At 36.9% G+C, this 23,390-nt stretch overlaps 1 protein-coding gene across 2 annotated transcripts in view; it reads right to left on the reverse strand.

Annotated features, from left to right (window-relative positions):
• Window positions 1-23,390, reverse strand: part of LOC306879473 (dedicator of cytokinesis protein 9-like) — a 113,447-nt gene that overhangs the window by 8,928 nt on the left and 81,129 nt on the right. For both annotated transcript variants that reach the window (XM_079432447.1, XM_079432448.1), the window contains exons 22-50: window positions 22,508-22,594; window positions 22,233-22,325; window positions 22,022-22,137; window positions 21,861-21,930; window positions 21,627-21,752; window positions 21,453-21,524; window positions 21,167-21,313; window positions 20,921-21,004; window positions 19,291-19,402; window positions 18,294-18,472; window positions 17,675-17,782; window positions 17,482-17,593; window positions 17,225-17,355; window positions 15,924-16,038; window positions 15,773-15,839; window positions 15,585-15,632; window positions 10,327-10,463; window positions 9,757-9,863; window positions 9,526-9,663; window positions 8,959-9,141; window positions 8,591-8,704; window positions 7,958-8,173; window positions 7,666-7,723; window positions 6,957-7,063; window positions 6,187-6,309; window positions 5,977-6,090; window positions 3,897-4,043; window positions 2,508-2,718; window positions 622-812 (exon numbers count right to left, since the gene is read on the reverse strand). In XM_079432447.1, coding sequence (XP_079288573.1) covers window positions 622-812; window positions 2,508-2,718; window positions 3,897-4,043; window positions 5,977-6,090; window positions 6,187-6,309; window positions 6,957-7,063; window positions 7,666-7,723; window positions 7,958-8,173; window positions 8,591-8,704; window positions 8,959-9,141; window positions 9,526-9,663; window positions 9,757-9,863; window positions 10,327-10,463; window positions 15,585-15,632; window positions 15,773-15,839; window positions 15,924-16,038; window positions 17,225-17,355; window positions 17,482-17,593; window positions 17,675-17,782; window positions 18,294-18,472; window positions 19,291-19,402; window positions 20,921-21,004; window positions 21,167-21,313; window positions 21,453-21,524; window positions 21,627-21,752; window positions 21,861-21,930; window positions 22,022-22,137; window positions 22,233-22,325; window positions 22,508-22,594 — 3,513 coding nt within the window. The remainder of the gene's footprint in view (window positions 1-621; window positions 813-2,507; window positions 2,719-3,896; window positions 4,044-5,976; window positions 6,091-6,186; window positions 6,310-6,956; window positions 7,064-7,665; window positions 7,724-7,957; window positions 8,174-8,590; window positions 8,705-8,958; window positions 9,142-9,525; window positions 9,664-9,756; window positions 9,864-10,326; window positions 10,464-15,584; window positions 15,633-15,772; window positions 15,840-15,923; window positions 16,039-17,224; window positions 17,356-17,481; window positions 17,594-17,674; window positions 17,783-18,293; window positions 18,473-19,290; window positions 19,403-20,920; window positions 21,005-21,166; window positions 21,314-21,452; window positions 21,525-21,626; window positions 21,753-21,860; window positions 21,931-22,021; window positions 22,138-22,232; window positions 22,326-22,507; window positions 22,595-23,390) is intronic.

The raw sequence follows: 23,390 nt of genomic DNA on the forward strand, positions 1-23,390 counted from the left end.
TCATTGGAGTTAAGTGCTGAGTTATCTTCTCAACAGTTAAAATATTAGCATGTTGCTTATCTATTGAACTTATATTCTAAAAAGCAAAAAACTAACAAACAAACAAACAAAAAACATACAAAGCGCATACAAATAATGGGTAAAATATTAATTAAAATGGTACATTTTAATCAAAATAAACTTTTCTACTGATATTTTTTAATACTGAATCAAATTAATTTATAATTGACATTTCACTCAAATTTCTTAAGATGTGAATGTAATATTTGTTAAATTCATTGCAGTGCATTCTGGGATCAAATGGGACGGTGTTTTGCCTAAACAAAAAGTATCTTTATCACAGGCTCTGCATCACGATGCCTAAAAATCCTGGTTTCTTTTGGAATAGGCCAATGATGTGTCTTCATGTCTCACATACACACACACACACACACATGCTGTATGATTTATAAGTTTGTTTCCTCATGGGGACCAAAAAATGTCCCCACAAGATTAAGATTTACTGGTATTACTATCCTTGTGGGGACATTTGGTCCCCAGGACGTGATGAATACCAGGTGCGCACACACACACACGCACACACACACACACACACACACACACACACACGCACACACACACCTGCACACTAATGCTTCCCTGCAGCTTAAGCTGCAGGCGGATCATGTCGACCTCACTGGTTGCACAAAGGGCTCTGAGTTCTGCCACCTTCCCGCTCATCTCATCTATGGCCACCTCGATGGGACTCAGGTCTGTGTGGTGCTGATACATCACCGCTATGCGCTTCTTTACATACGGGAAACAGTGTGTGGCTGAAACAGAGATATAGGAGAAGACAGAGTAAATAAACATTAAGTGAATACAGTAGTAGTTCAGAGAAGGGGTGGCTAAAAGAACAAACACATTAAGAACCCAGCTGAAATCTACTCGTGTTTGTGCAGTAATCAGGATTTATGTTTCATGCGGATGGCACACCTTGAAACTGTGAAAAGTAGTTCATTTAGAACACACTCTCTAAGGTGGTCATTCTGCCTCAATGGCCAGATCTGATCTGAAAATTTATCACAGGATGAAGATCAGGGTTCAACTTTGAAATTTCCTGGTTGCTTTTACAACACTAAACAACACTTGAGACAAAGACATGGATTAATTGTTTTTGAACATAACTGCGGCCCAGAGCTCAAGATCAGGGTGTACAGTATTAATACAGGAAGTTCAGACTAAAATGTAATCATTAAAGATTAGAGTTCAGGGAATAGCTGGGTAAATAAATGGATTACACCATGTGGAGGCCAAGGACATATGTTCATTTAGTCTTGTTTCCCTGTGTACGGGTGCACTTATACGGTGAATGCAATAAACCAATAATTTAAGGAAGTTACAGATTAAGGAACAACATGTACACTACCATTCAAAGGTTTGGGGTCAGAGCAGTCTTTCTTTCTTTCTTTCTTTCAAATTGATGCATTAAATTGATCAAAAATTGACAGTGAAGAAAAAAGCTATTCATCACTACCTAGATTCTCACACTAAATTAAGAAGCAAAATACATTTTAAAAGAATACATGTAGGTCCCACTTTATATTATTTGGCCTTAAGTAGTATGTACTTACATTTAAATGAATGATTTTGTACAGCGCACTTTAATTTTTAATTTTCTGTAATTAATTTCTGTACTTACATTTAGAATTACACTGTTGACCCATCCCTTACATTTTAAACCTACTCATACCACCAAACCTGTCCCCAACCTTACCCGTATCCCACCTCAATAGCAGCAGTGTTCTGCAATACAAAATGAACACAAAAAGTACATTGTACTTATTTTATGTAAATTTGGGCCTTACTTTTTTTACAATTTTACTGTATTTTTGATCAAATATGTGCAGCTTTTGTGCACATGTAATGAATACATACAGAATCAAGGCTCAAAGTGCTATCAAATCAAGTAAAAAAAAAATGTAAAATAGGCTTGTCTGTCTAACAAAACATTAAACTCTTTGCGAAACCATGATGACCCATGCTGATCTAATTGCTGTTTCTTTTTCAAATTTAGTGCTATGAAATTTAGGATTTGAATGTATTTTAGAATTGGTGATTGATTTATAGTATATGCATTTATGTGCATTTAAATTTGGAGTGTGCATAATAAGGATTATGATCCCATCAAATGAAAATTCCCCAGGCTAGCTAAAAATGCTAATGAAAACAGCATGTAGCAAAATACTGTACTACAGTACTAGAAAGCCATCATCACATCACTACAGGTGATCCAGAAGCATGGATGAGCACAGTTAGATAAACATGCTAAAGTGGAAAGAAATGTAACTGGAACCATTCCTCACCGTCATCAGAAACGTTCGGCCAGATGGCAGAAAAGACATAAGCGTTTTATTGTTAACTGAAGTTTTATAGTACAAAAACAGAAAGCTAAATGTTCACTGTTATGTGTGTTCTTTGTATTCACAGCAGAAACTGTTCTGGAGTCAGTGATAGTGATCACTCACTGGTGAGCACCGTCCTTCGTTTACACTGTTCCTCGACCCCGCCGTGCCTCTTTCCTGACTCTGTGAATGGCGTCTCGAATACAAAGCGCCGAATGTTGTGGCTCCTCTCAAAGTCAGTCTTTCTCTCTTCCAGCTCCTTTTCCTCTAGATACGGCGTCACGTGCGTCACTTGGATGTAGGCAAACTTTGCCTCCAGATCTTTAGGGTTGACCTGAGACAGATGATATGTGATACATTAGAGTGGGAGGAGACCAGTAAAACGCTGATAAAACATGAATAAACATGTTTTCCTATCTGTAAGTGCATTGGGGTTAAGGTTTGACTGCAAACTCCACAAATCAGGTGGTCTATTGTGAAAACTGATCTCATCTATAGTGTAATGCTCTGCTTGTGTGTTTGTGTATACACTGTAAAACTGATTCTTGGATCAAGTAAATTATCATGATACTGCTCTTCTATTATACTATATACCATATGCTCCAACAAGCATAGCAGGTGAGCTAGATTAATTTTTTATGCAAATAGACCCACACCAAAATTTCCCTGCATGCAAATGTGCTTAAATGCTTAAATATATACTTACGCAGTTTGATTGTTTGTCAGTTTCATTTACACTGAAATTAAAATAGTACACTATTGTCTTGTAATGTCATGATGAGTTTGTGCCTTTATTACGCACAAAATTAATGAAGTTTTGACTTTGTTTTTATTCATGTACCATATGTTGAGGTCTGTGTGTATTTCATGCATGTTTTTTGTCTGACGAGTGTTCGTGTGATCTGCATTCATTGCAACACATCACATCACATGGTGGTATTATCAACAAGCACTCTCTATGACATAAGCATTTGTCATAGAAATGTACATTAGATGAGAGGTTTTCAAATATTTAAAGAATACAGACTCTCGTATTTACAGTTTGAAAACACGTATGCATTACAGCGAATAATATTGAACAATTAGCTTCATTTTTAAAACAACTTTAGGTGATGACAACTTGACATTTTAAGCCATGCAAAGAGTGGGCTTCATTTTAAAGTGTTACTACACCCAAAAAAAAAAAAAAAAAAAAATCCAAAGAATGTTGGGATCCAAACAATACGTGAGCCCAATGACTTCAATTATTGAAGAGATTTCTTAAAATATCTTCTTTTATGTTAGACAGAAGAAAGAAAGTCATATAGTTTTGCAACAACATGAGGGTGAGTAAATGATGACAAATATTTTATTTTTGGGTGAACTGTTACTTTAAGTTCTATAAACATCTCATTTTTACAGTGTACTTGTGTACTAGTGTGATCTGTGTACGTGTGTTCAGATTATGCACGATTGTCTGAGCTTTTACCTATTCACAGAATACTGATAAAATATGAGTGTGCATTTTTTCACCCTGCCAGAGTCCTGGATCATTTTGACATTTTCTTGGCCAAATTTGTCCGAGTAAAGTTTGAGGAGGCGCTGGGAAATTTCTGATAGAGGAGTGAATTTTGGTTCTTTATAGATATATTCCTTTCCATCCTCATCTTCAAAGAAACCCTGAAACACACACAACGTTCCAGTCACAATTTGTGTGTGACATACAGTATGCATACACTGTTGAAGCTATTAATATACAGCCAACAAAATCTGGTTTCAATCCCATAATCAACAAACCTCTACATCACACAGGTGGAAATGAAGAGTTATGACTAATGGACACACTCTGACATTTAATTGTCTTAAAAACCTCCAACGTATTCAGGATTTCAAAGCAAATCTGATAACACATTGTGGCAGAGCTCAGACTAACAATATCACATCTGTACCTCAGAGAATTCATGTTATCTTTTAATAATCAGTGCTATCTTTTATACTCTGTTGTCCAACATAGACACTTTTGATACATCAGCGCTTATGCAGAACACAAAGCTTTCACTGAGTTTTTGTTGAAACAGCTCAAGCCATAAAATCTCATGGCTTCTGTGAGGTTAATGGGCCAAAGAGCTCTCTAAGTGTTGCCTAGATCATTTTTATGGTCCAAACCCATTTAAAAATGGCTTTTACAGTAAACAAAGAGTGCTGTCTAGCTCAACCGGGTTGAAGAAATGACAGGATGTACAGATGACAGGATGTGTTATGCCTTTAAATATTGATGAAGGATGCTAGCAGCACACGGAAAAAGGCTCTTTCTAATCCAAAGGCATTATGCAAGCAGACAAACAAGCAGTAGTTTAGAGAGACTATTATGGTCAAAGCAAAACTTGCCTGACAATGAGTAAAACAGCACACACACACACACACACACACACACAGTTCTCAACAACACTTACCGCAGCCTTAGAAAAGAAAAGAGAGCAGAAAAGATTGATTAACCGAGACGGACAATATCTTACAAATGCTTTAAACAAGACTTTGGCTATCATGCAGGATATATTATCATGCATACAGGAATGCCTGTCTAATTTCCATTTTTAAAGAGGTCACATCATACATTTTTATTATTCAATTTAATTTTAACGAGTGTAATTTTAAGTTTATTTTCTGCCTAAAACATTCAAGATTTTTTTTTTTTTACTATTTTCCACCTTCTCTATAACACATTGTATTTACACACCAAAAGCGAAGTAAATATTCAAAAGACGTTACTCGTTGGATGTTTTTCACGTCACTCACGCAAATAAAAACATTGCGCAAACTCTCTTTCATTTTCAGATACAACGGGACATGGACCCTATATTTCCATCACACTGTTTTAATGTGCATTTTGAAGTGTCGCATCAGCAAAGCCAAATTTCGGGAAAAAATCCCTTAATTTGCAAAAAAAAAGGAAGTGACGATTTTGTTCTCTTTGACTAGTCGGATGGAAACGGTGCTTTCCCGCACATGTTTCATGCAAAATTAAAATTTTGTGCACAAGTTAAATTCACAACTTTGGATGGAAACCCAGCTAATAAGCTCTTCGCTGATTGACAACGCATCATACGAATTTCCCGCGTGTGAGTTGAATATTTTCAATAATTTCACACGTTCACGGCATTCGCATCACCTAATTCATGTCATTGGCATCTTTGCATTCACTTTGTATGTAAACTACTCGTGGCAAATAATTAAATTCGCTTTTGGTGTGCACAAAGAAGATTGTTGTGAGGCAAGTTTCTGATTAACGAATACGCATTCTTCATGTATAAGTGTGGACTCTTATACAATTTTTGGGGGCTTTGATTTTTTTTCTTCAGACATCCAATATTTTTGCAGCTCAATTTGAATAGATGGTCCCAAAGGTCATAATTTTTGGACTGAAGAGGAAGTTTAGAGTATAAAAATAAATTATATAATTTATAATCTTTTTTTTATCTCAATTTAATACCTCATAATATGACCCCTTTGAAATAAACTGCGGTTATATTGTTGCTATAATGCAGCTCAATCCTGAGTCAAACTGTCTGTGTGTTAGCTGGACTGAAACCACTGCACCACTGCATTGCCTTACCTGGCCAAAAAATGCCACTCTGAAGAAGGTACCAAGTAGCCTCTTCCCAGAATGCATCACTTCCATCACTTTAGTGTAAGCCCGATGTAATGTGTCATACAGGTGGGCCAGTTTCTATACAAAAGCACAAAACATACATTCATACTGTCCAAATGAGATGTATTTCTGGCAAATGCTGCATTTCCAGTGACACATAAACAGTGTGTGCACCTCAAAGTCTCTGCGTTGTTCATAAATTGGAATGATGAGTTTGTAGATATCTGAAATAAGTTCATAACGTTCTGCTTTCCATAAACCATCAGCACAAGCTTCCAACAACTCCATCAGCACCTCCTGCAGATAAACATGCATATATATAATTACATACATTCATGAGCATGCATTACTCCATTTCAGCAATAATGCACTTACATGACACCCCCAGATACAGCAAACTATCTTCACTCATCAAATCATGCTACAGACAAAACTGATGTTCTAAGTAATTTACTGGTAACCAATCTGTCATTAAGTTTAATCTAAGTATCTTGATAAAGGGGACAAGAGTTCATAAAGTGCCTTTTTGGGGTTTCCTACAAGATTCCTCAGTTACTCAAAATGAAGTCCAAAAGAACCGGACAAAGTCCAACAGCAGAGATGATCTTTTATCACAAGTGTAAGCACTGAACAACATGTAAATGTTACACAAAGAGTTCATTAAACATGCAAACTGATTATTCATAGTGACGAGGTCTAATCAGGGCTCATTATCTGGCCTTTCTTTACTAACACACCCACTGGAAAGGGGCAATTGATACTGATTAGATAAGAAATCAGAATTTCTACAGCCTACATTTTACATCTTTTTTTACGTTATAAAAAAAAGTTTTGAATTCATTCCAGTGCTGATGCAGTCAATATAAAAGAGTGGCAGGATTAAGGGGCTGTGACTCATGAATGTGGCTATATATAAATGAGATCAGGAGTGAGCTGGTTTGAACCTCATTGAAGTGAACGTCCTGCATGCCCACATCCTCCATCATGGCTGCCTCCTCATCAATGTTGGGTGTGATCACACGAAATGCAGAGCACCCCTGCCGGAACATTCCTGCCAAGAAAAAGGAATAGTAAGCGGAATAGGTTAAACAGGTTCAATGAACTGCAAAACCTTTACAAAATATCAGGCATTTGGACACACACTAGGTGGAAACATCACACCTCAAGAACTGATCTCCTCTGTAAATAAAGTAGCTTAACACTGCATAATATGTGAACGTGTGGGTTTTTGTGCATACACGTGTTCATTTTCCTGACCATGCATTATTAGAGCTGTTATCACACACACAGAGATTACCTCCTGTAAAAGAAATTCACAAGAACTACAGATTGCAAAATACAATTGAACAAGATGCCTTTATAAATCTGTCTCTGTGTGTGCTTGCATTCAAGCATGGAAAGAAAATTTTAATCACCTTTCACCTGAATACTAAAAAAAAAGGTAATTATTAAAGCTTACAAAGCATATTTGATAAGCTAGACAAAAAAAAGCTCTTTATAAATTTTCTTCAAGTAATGATTTTATGTAAATAGCTCACAAACTGTGCGCACTAATGAACCAGAATATCCATTCCAGTGGGCAAATATTGCATCTTGATTTAAAAAAAGTTCATTTCTGATTATATTTACTGTGCCCCCTAGTGGACTGCTCACCTTTCCTCTTCAGGTACTCTGCCACAAGTGCTGCCACATGCACGTAACACATCGCCGCCTAAAGAAAAACGTAACGTTATCCACCAACCATTGTTTTACTACGTATATCACCAAACAAACCGATGCTGAATGAACTGTTAACTCAAATATATAAAAATATATATATAAATACTGAGTGAAAAACAGCAAAATTAAGGAGTTAAAAATATAAGTAACCCAATTTAGTTATTTGGCTAATTAAGGTTTTTTAGTTTTCTTTAATTTATTGATTAGTATAATTTGGCCAGCTTGCCTCAGACAGATCGCCATTCTTCACGTGGATTTTAGCCATACTGTCCAGCCAGGTTTTGCGCAGCTCAGGGGTGCTGGTGTAGGATTTGGCCAGGCTGTACTGCAGGTCCGCCAGCATCTCTGGGTCTTTTTCGTGTTCCTTCATCTGCTCAGTGGCCATCAGTACCGTCCGGATCCGCTTGGTCAGATCCTTCACATCCGAGGGGAAAGCAGTGTGCTGGAAGAACAGGAAGTGCATAATAGGCAAACAGTCACATCTGGTGTGACATATTCACTGATTTGAATTTGAAAAGCTGGTGATCTACTTGAGTTTATAGTGTTCAATGATATTCTGACATTCATATTTATTGTTAACATTTATGTAGATGCTTCCTTAAGACTTTTGCCCCAATTTGTAGTCTGGAGTTGACATTATTTGCTGAAAGTAATAGTCAGTGTAGAGATTTTGGGCACTCATATTTAACCAAATTCACATAAAAACCACCTATGATTTCAGAGGATGAAGTCTGTTAAATGATGATGCTTATTAATCTGTTCATCACATTCCAGCATTTACTCAGATTGCAACCTACAGTATAATAATATGTATTTTGTACATATATAATACTGTATAAATGGAAATTTCGAATTTTACCTTTACAGTTTTATCACTGTTGGCACAATTATTAATGATGGACAGTGACTGCTGGAACCGTGTCCCTCCAATCCCGATGACATCAGCGATCAGCTGACTCACTGCAATCACCACCTGAGAAATTTTTTTTCAAATAAATCGCCAGATTGTGTTTTTCAAGTAAAAAAAAAAAAAAAAAAAAAAAAGCCAGTATTGATTCTAGATTGTAAAAGGGCTCTCTAGATCAATGGTTCTCAACAGCCCCGGAATCCACTAAGGGGCCTCATCAAATCTCCAAGGGGGTAGCAAGATGACTTAAAATTATTTTTAAAATAATTTGATCGACACTTCTGGTGCCCCCCTCCCCCTCTCTCTTATCCCTCTCTTGCCTGCAGGTGTGTGCGGACAAAGGACTTCCTGCCATTGTACTCAAAGTTGCTCTTCATGAGGAAATAGAGCAGGTGGGCGGCATCACTGCGTATGGAGCTCAGTTTGGAATTACAGCACTTCAGGATCTCATAGCAAAAACAGGCACACATATCCGCCCGTCCATCAAAAAATGTACAGGGAAACTGAGAAAGACAGAAAAAGACAAGAGACTTATGAACAAAATAATGAACAACACTATTATGTGTTCATCATGTGTACACTTATGTTGGACATTTTATTACCCAATTATGTGATCTGAATACTAAAATCAATGGCGGGAAGAGTAAATTGACTGATGTTTTGATGAATCGTAGCCATTGATTTCCATAGTATTTTTTTGCCATACTATGGAAGTCATTGACTACCAGCAACTGTTTGGAAACCAACATTTTTCAAAATATCTTCCGTGTTCAACAGAAGAAATAAACTTCTTGAGGGTGAGTTAACTGTAAACTGTCCGGTCTCCATTGGGGATTTTCTTCTCTCATATCCCATGAATTAACAGTGAGGGTGGCTGTTTTGATTACCTTGTAAATGAAGGTACGTAGGGAGGTGAAGACCTGCTTCAGTGCTGTCTCTGACTGGGGGATCTGAAGGAAACAGAGGTGCACCTGGAAAACCTTCTTCATCAGTGGGTTATGACCCAAATCCGCACACAGCTGGGTCTGTGGATACATGGTTTAATATGAGAGTGCTTCAAGAAAGAACTGAACTTTGACTTGTACTGGTAAACACACACTTCCACTTGTTGTCTATACCTTAAAGCCCATAATGAAGACACTGAGTGTGTCCAGCACAGTCAAGCACACCTCCGTTGAGACGTTAGCCTCCAAGAGACACGTGTCAGCGTCACCATGGCAATACACTGGAGAAGAAAGAGGAAAAGAAAGATCATATCATTTAATAACTAAACTGATCAGAAGTGAGATAAGCTGCTTTGGCCTCTCAGTATTGCTTTGCTGTCTCTGGTTGGACTACATCAGTGGTTCTCAAGCCTGGTCCTGGAAGACTGTAAGAGTATTTCAGAACCAGGATTGAAAAACCACTGGATTACAACACTTAATTCATTCTGCATTGAAGATGGCGCAAAGGATGGCATGTAGAATATGCATAGCACTATGCTTTTTGGTCCCCTTGAAACCCAAGAAGCTCTTACCGGTTAGTCTACAAAGATCCCAAGAACAAATTCTCAGACTGAAACATACACACACACACAGTGCAACTTTCATGATTGTCAAAGCACATTAAATTCTTCTAAATGTTCATCTTAGAGAGGTTGTGAAGGATGATGAGCAATTAAGAAATTAATGTGTGTTAATGTGTCTTACTGTGGTTGAAAGTGTGTGCGTTCTCCAGGCTGCCCAGCTGGTGTAAGCGTGTGTGCATGACGCCCCCTCTGTTACGAGACACAGGAAGAGTCAAAGACTTCCTGTCCTGAGCCATAAACCCCACCCCATCCTGGCTTCTAAGGGAAAACAAAGTCTTTATTAGAGATCTGGTGAGCTGTCAATCATATACATAAAGTATAAAAATGCAAATACAGTACCCTCCATAAGTATTGGAACAGTAAAGGCAAAATTGCTCTGTTGGCTGTGGAGTCAAGACAATTGCAAATATGATAAAAAGATGAAAACGAGACAAAACTACAGAATGTGACATCTTATTATTAGCCGTTTCAACACGTTTTACCAAATAAAAAGAACAGCACTTTTAGAGTTAATCCCACTCATTGATGTGAGCATAAGTATTGGGACAGTTGAACATAAGACAGAAATAAAAGATTTAAAGCTATTATTTAGTTGCAGTCTGGTGGCATTTTCTTGAATATTGGTAGGCAAAATGGTTTTGTACCCTTCCAAATTCATTCTGCTATTGTCATCATACATTATGTCATCAGTAAAGCTTAGAGGGCCTGTTCTAGAGGCAGCCATGCATGCCCATGCCACAACACCACCTCCACCATACTTTACAGATGAGGATGTATTTTAAGGGATTGTAGTTCCCTTTTTTCTCAGATAAAGGTTCATCTTTGTCTCATCGGTCCATAAACACAGTTCCAAAACTCTTCTGGCTCACCTTTGTGCTTTTGCAAACTCTAATCTTGCCTTTCTATTCTTGGTGCTGGTCAGAGGTTTGCATCTTGCTGTGTAGCATCTGTAATTCTGTGTCAAAGTCTCCCGAGGACAGTAAATTGTCAGAGCATCACCCCAGCTTTCTGGAAGTTGTTGGTGATTTTACAGACACGTCTTTTAGGATTCATTTTCACAGCTTTTATGATTTGTCTGTCATCAACTACTGTTGTTTTCTCAGCTGATCAGGTCATTGTTGGTTGCTGGTGGTTTCCAAACTCTTGATTTCTCCATGCCCTTTGTTTTTGCTAGAACTCTAACTGACTTCCTCTTTTCTTTTAGCATCCAAATTGCTTGCTTTTCTCTCAAAGTCAGCTCCCTCATCTTCATCCTGGTTTGTGTGTCATCATCGAAAGCACAATTCAGAATACAGAAGTAATGAATATAACTGATACGACACATTCCCTGCTTTTAATATCTGAAGAATTAATGCAACAGGACACAGCTGATCACTTAGAAAGACCTGTGAGGCAACTGTTCCAATACTTATGCTCACATCAGATAGAGGGATGGAACTCTAAAAGTGCTGAACTTCTTAGCTGGTAAAACATATATGTGTTGAATCACCCAATAATAAAATGTGACATTCTGTAGTTTGGTCTCATATTCATCTTTTAATCATATTTGTAAATGTCTTGACTCCACAGCCAACAGAGCAATTTTGTCTTTACTGTTCCAATACTTTTGGAGGGCATTGTATGCAGGGGTCACGTCATAGATGTCATGAGGTCTGCTTATATTGTTATTTTAGACCATGTTCCACAATCTCTTGCCATATTATCCCAAAGTTTGGGGTTTATTACAATTTAAAAATGTTGTATGTTAATATATTTTAAAATGTAATTTATTCAAATAATGGCAGCCATTATCAATCAATCAGCAGCCATTACTCCAGTCTTCAGTGTCACATAATCTAATACGATTAATAGAAATCTAATATGCTGATTTGAAGCTTACGCAACTCTAAATTTCTTTTTATTATCAATGTTACAAACAGTAGTGCTGCTTAATATTTTTGAATGGCAGTGTACACTTAAGACTTATGTAAGCAGCTTCTTTGAACAGCAATTTATGATCAGCAGTTTTGCTGACAAGTCAATATATTTTGCATTATCTATTCTTCAATAAAAGCCTATTTGCAAAGCTTGCATTGTTTTATGACATGTTCACAAAACAACCGATGCTAAAATGTGCAATACACAAACTATCAAGGTTGGATTGAAATGACCAAGGACTGTATTTCTAGATTAGTTTCAACAGATGCTTTTGCTGGACACTTTGAAGTTTTGAAATTATTTTTATTTATTTAATACAAAGTATCAACAAATGCTTTATTTCTAATGATATGGCCCCTTTAAAACACCTGCATTCACTATGGTTGACTTCTACTCTATTTCTGACAATGTATATTCCTTACATCATATTACATAAATATGATATGCCACAAAGTTGCACCTGTATTGCTGTTCATAAACCAACATGATGGTGTAGATGGTTTATAAAAGATGTTAATACAGTGCATTAGATGTTGGCATCCATTAGTCATATGACTGGTTATCCACTGGACAAAGAGCAGGAAATGTGATGATGTGCACACTGGTGTGAACATATTATTGTACTATATGTGTTGAATGGACACATGCAGGTGATAAATATCTAAACGGATACCACAAAACCTTTTGCTCTCACACTATTGATAAAACATGAATGTGGAAATGTCTCAGCACACATACACACAGAGCAGTGAGTTAGTTGAATGAGTCAGCATGCTGTTAATGAAGGCCACTCAAAAGCACACAGCAACTCTTACCCTGTTCAGGGGTGCCAGGATGCTACAGTATCACTGACTAACTGAACCCTCGCCAGCATTTCAGTCAATAAAACATACACATAAAGGAGTAGCGTCATTCCAGGTAGTGTAGGACATGATGCCATGTATGCATGTATGTGTGAGTGCATGTTTAAGGCTAGAGAGAGACAGGTAGATATGAGATAGCAGTGGTGGTTTGAGCTTGCGTTTGTATGTCTGGTTTAATAGATGAGAACTGCTAAAATCATTTGTGATAAAATTAGAACTGGGGCTATCATTTGATTAAAAAATGTAAGCGAATTCATCATTCATGACATCCAGATAATTATTAATTTTTAAATCTATGAACTGATAATTAATAAAAATGATTAACAATGAATCACATTTATTAATACCTTATTATTTATCATTACCAATTATTACCACCAAATGAGGTTAATTCAAATACATTAGGCTACATAGTAGTGACAGACAAAGAAATCTTTGAACAGACATTGGAAAAAGTGGCCTTGCAGTTAATTATATTGTTTTTTGTTTATTTGCATGTCACTAAACACTGGCCCAAATTAGTTAATCCTTAATGCATTATTAAATTTAAAGTACCTTGTTGGCATGATTATGTTTACATGTAATATTGCAAAGAAATATACACAAAACAAGTAATGACAAAAAAATAATATACAATAAAACAATAATAAAAAAACAAATAAACATTAAACAGTTTTAAAAAACTTATTTAGTAAGTGAAAAAATACATATATAAAACATAAATAAAATACACCGAATAAAAAATGTATTGAATAAATGTAAGTTTGTCCACTTAAAAAAAAAGAAGGGTTTATCATTTTTATGGTTGGTTTATTTTAACTGATAGAGACAGAATATCAAACAAAAAATCCAGAAAAAGCAGCATACAAATGTTAAAAAAATAATTACATTTTTAGTAAATCAAATAAGTATTTGATCCCCTTCCAACCAGCAGGAATTTTGACTCCCACAGATTGGCTATGTGCACATGTGGAACACAGATTAGTCCTGTCACTTTAAGAAGATACTCCTAATTTCAGCTCGTTGTGTGTATAAAAGACACATCCATCCTGCCATAGAATCTGTATCTTCCATTCCAACCTCTCCACTACCATGGGCTAGACCAAAGAGCTGTCAAAGGACATCAGGGACAAGATTGTAGACCTACACAAGGCTGGAATGGGCTACAAGACCATCAGCAAGAAGCTTGGTGAGAAGGAGACAACTGTTGGGTGCGATTATTTGGAAATGGAAGAAATACAAAATAACCATCAATCGCCTTGGTCTGGAGCTCCATGCAAGATTTCACCTCATGGGGTAAGGATGATTATGAGAACGGTGAGGGATCAGCCCAGAACTACATGGAAGGAGCTTGTTAATAATCTCAAGGCAGTTGGGACCACAGTCACCAAGCAAACCATTAACACACTACGCCGCAATGGACTGAAATCCTGCAGCGCCTGCAAGGTCCCCCTGCTCAAGAAGGCAATGTACAGGCCCATCTGAAGTTTGCCAATGAACATATAAATGATTCAGAGAAGGCTTGGGAGAATGTGCTGTGGTCAGGTAAGACCAAAATTTAGCTTTTTGGCATTAACTCGACTCGTCGTGTTTGGAGGAAGAGAAATGCTGACTATCACCCCAAGAACACCATCCCTACAGTTAAGCACGGAGGTGGAAACATCATGCTTTGAGGCCGTTTCTCTGCTAAGGGTACAGAGTGACTTCAGCGCATTGAGGGGCCAATGGACGTGGCCATGTACCGTAAAATATTAGATGAGAACCTCTTTACCTCAGCCAGAACACTGAAGATGGGTCGTGGATGGGTCTTCCAACATGACAATGACCCAAAACACATGGCCATGGCAACAAAGAAGTGGCTCAAGAAGAAGCACATTAAGGCCTAGCCTAGCCAGTCTCCAGACCTTAATCCCATAAAAAATCTGTGGGGGGAGCTGAGACAGCTAAGAAACCTTAATGATTTAGAGAGGATCTGTAAAGAGGAGTGGACCAAAATCCCTCCTGAGATGTGTGCAAACCTGGTGACCAACTACAAGAAATGTCTGACCTCTGTGCTTGCCAACAAGGGTTTTTGCACCAAGTACTAAGTCATGTTTTGCTTGGGGATCAAATAGTTATTTCACTTACTAAAATGTAAATCTTTTTTTAACATTTGTATGCTGCTTTTCTGTTTGTAGATTTTTTTGTTTGATATTCTGTCTCTATCAGTTAAAATAAACCTGCCATAAAAATGATAAACACTTCTTTCTTTCTTTTTTAAGTGGGCAAACTTACAAAATCAGCAGGGGATCAAATAATTATTTTCCCCACTGTATACACAATAGACATTTATTCAATACATTATGCATAAGAATACTGTAATTGTATTTGATTATTAATAAAATACAATTCATATTATTAAGTAGTGCTATCTTTTGAACCAATAAATGTTCTAAATTGATGCATTCGATTAGGATATTTTTTCTAATGTTTTAGCATAAATAACCTGTTTAACATAAATATGAGTACTTTATGTTCCCGCTAAAATATTTCTGATTTAGAACCAAAATTCAAAGACTTCTAAGAATTTTTAGATTAGTAGGAGCAAAAATTTTTTTACCTGGCAATGAATCTCTTCCCCATATATCTGAACTGATGTAAACACACTCTGTGCGTGAGCGAGAGAGAGAGAGAGAGAGAGAGAGAGAGAGAGAGAGAGAGAGAGAGAAAGATATGAACTGAGTGTTCAGTATTAAGTTACAGAACCTCAGTACTCTGATGCGATTAGTACCAGTCTAGATGACTTACTCTACTAAAGTGAAAAAGTCCATCAGCTCAGATGTTGTAGCTTTGTTCCAGTATGTAAATAAGGCATCTGGAAAAATAATCAAAAGTGAGGACAATCATGAACAAAGGTATGTGGACTTATTAAATTAAAGCCATGTGTGGATGTTCTTACCTTCAGACATACTCTTTAAGACATGGAGGAAACACATGAGTAGGTTTTTGATTTCTTCTCTATTCAATTTATCACAGCGCAGCATAGAGCTACCCAGAGCGGAGGCTGACTGGGTCTGTCATACAGACACACACACGCAGAAAGTATATAATGGAAGACACATCAAAATATCACATCACAGCACACTGTGGGCCATCGGAAGCTTCACTGCTCACCCCTAAATTACTTTAAGTGAGAAAAAAACCACCCCACTACATCCACAAAGCTGGAAAAATACAACATGAGAAAGACATGCAACACCCTCATGATGTATAAAATATTAAAGAGATAGAAGCACACACACTCCCCAGATGGGGACACTCTAGGGTTGCTCTACTTGTATGGTGTCAGTAATTCTGTTAGTGTCATTATCGTAGAGGGCAGGGCTTGAAAGCAGTGAGAAATCCATTGTGACACGTTTGGCTGCCCGGCTGAGAGGGGCGGAGTCCTCTGGCTCAAGGGGGAGGGGCAACACGGTAAGGGTGTGCCTACGTGTAAACCTCTCTTTCGGCTAAGAGGTCAAGGGTGAGAGGGGAGAATAAGAGTCAGGAATAATTAAGGGAAACTTATTAGCAACAGCTACATGTCTTACTCTAAATAAAGCTGAATAACAGAGGCTCAGTTAACGCAGTATGGTGCCATTTACATCCTTATGATACTTCAATATATTTAACTTTGTTTAGTAAGTAATACAAAACTTGAATCATTTTAAAGATTTTTTTTCTAACATGTTTTTTTTCTTCTAAAAAGCTTTTATGCATTTTAAAACAAAAGTAGGTATTTTGGGGATTATTTGTTTAATAGTATACTATTTAAAAAACCAATGTCTATGGAGGTTTTGGCTCTGCTAGTTTAAGCCTGAGGGGAAAAAAATGTGACTTCTTTTCAATTGAGATGTAAAAAAAAAAAAAAACTGAAATTTTCAGGCACTGTTGCCTAGAAATGACCCAGGGATTGAGAAATGCAGCAGTACAGATGTTTCATGACCTCACACATTCATGTAATATATTAGACACATGTGGAAAAGTGAATACATCACAGCTCCAGTTAAAGGCCCCCTGAGCACTTTTGGAGGAGGAAGGAACTCCCCATGAACATTTAATACATCCATTTAACATTGTTTTTAAAAGACAAGAAAGTCCATTTTAATTTTGTAAAGTGCTTTTTGGAGAACATTATGAAAGCAGGGGATTCTATATAAACCATGCAGATAAGAGATTATTTTAGGCCTGATGGACATCATAACTGTTATTCAACTTTACCTTATCAAGGGAGCTGGTCTTCTCATTGGTCTTCTCAGGGATGCTGTTTCCTGAGTCTGTGCTGACCAGAGAACCTCGAGAGTCAGCGTGACGCACAGAGCAAATATTAGGCGTAGAGGTGTGAGGAGAGGCTACGCACAGAATAAACTTCATTCATATAATGAAATCGTTCACAGAAACATCTCCTGATAATCTCACTAATGCTAGAAGGTGAAAGGCCTGAATTGCTGGTAGTTTTTGATTTGTTTATTACTCACCAGTTCCTGAGATGACCCCAAATACATCTTTATGAAGGCTGTTGTCAAGGTTGCCAACAGGCTTTTGAGGCGTTACTGTAGAGATGCTGGCAAGATGTTCATCTCGCCCATTCTGAGGATATGGCATATGAAATGTAAGGGTTGCTCAAATTGTAAATAACATACTGATATGAAAGAACGGAAGATGATTCACCTGGTTGGTGTTAAAATTAGACGTGTCTCTCACATTCAATCTGTGAACGTTCTCCTGCAGCAACCCAAACAAGGGTAGATAGAGCGTCGCCAACCTTGCCTGCTGACTCTGTGCACACATACACAGATACACATCTTAGATATTTACCAGTTAAAATCAATGTGTTTAAGGCAAGTCAATTCACCCCGTGGCTATCTAGAAAGTGCTTCTGGGCACTGTTTTTTAAATTAGATTGGCGTACAAGTACAGCTCCTATGTACTTGAACTGGGAAAGAACGTCTGGGTTACTTGTGTAACCTCAGTTCCTTGAGGGAACGAGACGCTGCGTTAAACGACGCTTTGTAGGCGTCCCCCAAAGCGTCGTTTGACGCAGCTCGAGTTCCTGAAGAGGAACTAAAATATACAAAAAAAGATCATGTTCAATACACTACAACTCAAAAGTTTGGGTTCATTATTCTTTTTCTAAGAAATTAATACTTTTTTTTATTATTTGTTAAGCCAATGTCATGTGCTAAGGCAGTTACAAAATGAAGGAAACCCTTAGTGCAAACACCCTTAATTTTAAAACAGTTACTTAATTTTTCTAAACTTGAGGGGTTTGTTGCTACGGTGCACTGACCTTTGAGGCATAGCGATCGTCAAATGTGTGTTTGATCATCAGACTCTTGAGAACCTGAATGGCGATGTGACGGACTTCCCCAAACTCCTGTAGAGCCCCACACACCTCCCTCAATAACAAACCCACTAGGAAGTGATTCCTGCAGAAATCATCAGTCAGTGAATAGTCCAACTGTAGATCTATGAAAACAGAGAAAAGAAAGGGAAATAAAGACATTACACCACAAAAACTGAACATAACCACCCGCTGTGTTTGAAAGTTTTAGCTCAAATATCCTACTTAAAAGACCAATGAAAACTAGTTGAGAAAATGCTGTTAGGTATTTAACAATGCCTTAAACAAAAACAGCTCTACAGCTTTTTATAATATAACCAAGAGCACTGATTTGATTTATGCACTTTAAATTACGATTTCACTGGTACAGCAAATCACAATAAACACACATACACAAGATTATATTTCACAGACAGACTCAACAGCCAGTTCATGGATAGTTATTACAAAACAAAGGTAAATAGAACAGTTTTAAACACCCAATCAATCATCCAGACTTATGAATGAATTAGCTTATTTTGCAAATCAACATATACAAGACAGACCAGAGTAGGTCCATTCCACATCAGGAACGAAACCATCATAGCAGTTATGACACTGAAGAGAGACATGAACTGTGTCATTAAGACTAGACACACGAATATTGCTCAGTGCCTGGCAAGCAGGACTGCTCACCTACTCTTCTTGCATGAGTCTCCTTAACCTGACACAGAAAAGCTAGCACACACAAAGAAAGAGGAAACAGTGGACAGGGACGGCAGAAGACAATCATATGAGCAAAAGGTAGAGAAAGACCAAAGAACAGAAGCCACATAGGGAGGAAAGAAGAATTCTATTACATCTAATTCTCCTGATGAACAACTTAACCTTTCAAGAGAGTTGCCAGACAATTTTTTAGACTATTTTAACAAGAGTGTGCTGTAAAATACTGCTGTATGTTTACCTTGAAACCTCTGAATGCGGCCTTTCCCAAAAGGCATGGGCAGATTGAGTGGGACGTAATGTTCATGATTACACACCACCCGCAGAAACTCAAACTTAAACTCATACAGCGTCTGCAAGACACAGAGAGACACAATTATGTTATATTAGATTAGATTCGATTATATTATAATGCGTCAATAAGATTATTATTTTTTTAAATAATATTTTTATTCAGCACATTAAATTAATCAAAAGTAAAAATATATATATCATTTTACAAAAGATTTATATTTCAAATAAATGCCTTTTACCTTTCTATTTATCAAAGAAAAAAAATTAAAGGCTTTCACAAAAATATTAAGCAGAACAACTGTTGATAATCAAAACTGATAATTATAACAAATGTTTCTTGAGTACCAGATCAGCATATTTGAATGATTTTTGAAGCATCATGTGACACTGAAGACTGGAGTAATGATGCTGAAAATTCAGCATTGCCACCAAAATTAATATTAAAATAGAAAACAGTTATTTTAAATAAATAAAAAATTCAGATCCTCAGAGAGTTCTTTGCCATGTTGAACTTCCAGTGACCAGTATGAGAGAGTGAGAGCGGTAATACCAAATTTAACACACCTGCTCCCCATTCACACCTGAGATCTTGTAACACTAACGAGTCACATGACACCGGGGAGAGAAAATGGCTAATTGGGCCCACTTTGGACATTTTCACTTAGGGGTGTACTGACTTTTGTGGCCAGCGGTTTAGACATTAAAGGCTGTGTGTTGAGTTATTTTGAGGGGACAGCAAATTAAGTTATACAAGCTGTACACTCACTACTTTACATTGTAACAAAGTGTAATTTCTTCAGTGTTGTCACATTAAAATATATAATAACATATTTACAAAAATGAGAGGGGTGTACTCACTTCTGTGATTTACTGTATATTATATTAGTAATTATATATTATTACTAGAAACATGATATAATGTGCCTGTTAATGTTTACTAATAAACTTTAAACATTACATAATGATTAACAAATCATTATTTTATGTCAATTAAAATGCTTACTAATGTCATTAAATGTTCAGTTCATATGATCATACACTTGAAAATAGTTTTTTTTAAAGTGCATAATCATATGAAATGAAATTTATGACATGCGTAAGCATTAACTAATAATCTGTTAAGCATTTTATAATGTTTGTTAATGATTTATAAATTAATTTCAGATTTTAATCATTGTAAACCATCTGTCAAAATTATTTGACGATTTTTAAAAAGTGCATGATCATATGAATTGAAAGCTTAATGATATGTGAAAGCATTTCAATTGAATGTAATAATGATCTGTTAATCATTAGGTAATGTTTAATAAATTAATAAATAATAATAATAATTAATAAATTAATTAATAAATAAATTAGTAAACATTAATAAGCACATTATCTCATATTTCCAGTTACAGTGTATGTGAATATATATTAACCAATGATCTTTTAAGCATTATATAATGTTTGCTAATGATTTATAAATGGATGTTATTATAAAGTGTTACCGCTGCTATTAAATTATGGATTTAGCATTTAAGATTTAGCATTTTATATAACTATATAATTTCATGTAACTATGCTGTTATGTGCACCTTGGGATCTCCAGGTACAAAACAGGAGATGTAGTTGTTTATCTGCTTGAAGACAAATCCTCGATCCATAAAGGTAAAACAGCGCTGTAGGGCAGATAGCGAGAAGACATGGTTGTTAAATGAACTCAAATAGTCATTAATGATACAAGCCTTCAAATACAACTCTCAACAACTCAGGATGTCTCACAGAGACCACTTTGCAGACAAAACTATGAAATATTGGTGTATAAAATGAACTGGCTGTACTTTTATGAAAACGGCCAGGCTATGGTTGGCATTGCGGGCAGCGTCCAGATTGTCCTTATACTTCTGTGTGATGTGAGGCATCAACATGTTCACCAGTGTCTCCACAGCGTGGTGGAACGAAGCTGTGAATCGCTGGTTTCTGGACAACTACACATACAACAACACAGCTAAGACAATTAATAAAAGGAACATGGTAAACTATGGTTATCATGGTACATTTTTAGTAGTAAAGTAAAGGTACATTTTTAGTAAAGGAGAGTTTATTGAGGCATATAATTGTGTTTACCTTGACCTTGCCACTTTCCATCAGGTACTGTGCCATTGACTTCACCAGGGCTTCAAAAAAATACCACGAATACTGAAACACCAAAGTAAACATTTTAACCATTGACAAATAGAACTCATAACAAACTTGCAGAGATTTAAGAGTTTTAAAACAGAAACTTTATAACAAAACTACCTTGAGAAGCTTGTTGCTGGTTAGGAAGTCGGTTGAAGGCTTTAAAATAGATGTCATGGCTTTGGCCAGTTCCTCGTGAACTGTCTTACTGTTATTGGTTGAATGGGACTCTGTTTTAAACACGTACTGGAATAACAGGAAGAAAATCATGTAACCAAGGTCTACTTTAGATACTGCAAAAAACTATGACAGTGTACATTGCAGTAAATATGACTGTTTCAGAACTTGATTTACCTTCACATAGGACCTCAAGTAGTGTTCTAGACCCTCTTCGTGGCACTGAGCAACAATGTGGACCATGACCCTGCAGGGGAGACAGATGGACAACAAAGTGGCATGTGAGACCAAATGAGAAAGACAGCATGTTCTGATTTTGGTGACTCCCATTCTCTCACCTGGTGGTGTTTACGGCGACATCCTCATTACTGGTGCTGGTCAGAACATGAACCAGCTGGTTTAAAATAGTCGGCAGGAAGTTGATCATAACATGACCTTCCATAGCATGAAGACTCTGGGAATTTATGAGTAATGTTTTGTCATTTAACCCACCATAATAAGAATAATTAATGCAGAAGAATCCTGCTTCTCTAATTTCTCTAAACTCACCTTGAGGTATTTGACAAGCTCACCCTCAGTTGGACGGGTGGCACAAGACTGCATACTCTGGAAATGATGGAAAAAATTGTGCAGGTGCTGATCCTGATGAGGTGAAAAGAGATGTTTAAATTACAGACTGTGACAGGATTATTAAGGTACCTGTGACTAATCATGCCTGCAAGTTTAAATATACTTTATGTAATTCAGTAATTCAGACAACGTTGACGTTGATTCTCTGTGTTAATAAGAGCATAATTAGTATATATATATATATATAGTCATACCTGAGTGTAGATGGTAGAGACCAGATGTGTAGACAGTTTGAATAGAGGACGACCTCCATCCACCCATTTTATCTCAGGACTGGAATGCTGCAAACACAACACCCATAAAACAATATCACGTTTAAAAAGTTTATTTTGATTATACTGACAGATCACTCACTGAAAGATCTATTTAATGTCTTTCTCATAGACAGCAATGTGATTAAATGAAGGGCAGATGGAGACTTTGGCTGAATTCGTACCATGCGTGTTAATAAAGCCATGCCTTCTCATATTTCCTAATTTCATTTCATGAGAAAAGAGCCAACTAATCTTTTGTGTTTGTCTTAATGTATTTTTAAAGAGATCCAAATAAAGTCAGAGATTGCAATGCGCTACTATATCCACATCAATTTTATACAGTGGGGGAAAAAAAAAATATTTGATCCCCTGCTGATTTTGTATGTTTGCCCACTGACAAAGAAATGATCAGTCTATAATTTTAATGGTAGGTTTATTTTAACATTGAGACAGAATAACAACAACAACAACAACAAAAAGGAAAAACACATTTCAAAAAAGTTATAAATTGATTTGCATTTTAATGAATCAAATAAGTATTTGCCCCCTTCGCAAAACATGACTTAGTACTTGGTGGCAAAACCCTTGTTGGCAATCACAGAGGTCAGACGTTTCTTGTAGTTGGCCACCAGGTTTGCACACATCTCAGGAGGGATTTTGTCCCACTCTTCTTTGCAGATCCTCTCCAAGTCATCCCTCCACAGATTTTCTATGGGATTAAGGTCTGGAGACTGGCTAGGCCACTCCAGGACCTTAATGTGCTTCTTGAGCCACTCCTTTGTTGCCTTGGCCATGGTCATAGGCAGCATTCCTCCTCCTCCAA

Source organism: Barbus barbus (genome assembly GCF_936440315.1).
Source record: "Barbus barbus genome assembly, chromosome: 13".
NCBI lineage: Eukaryota > Metazoa > Chordata > Actinopteri > Cypriniformes > Cyprinidae > Barbus > Barbus barbus.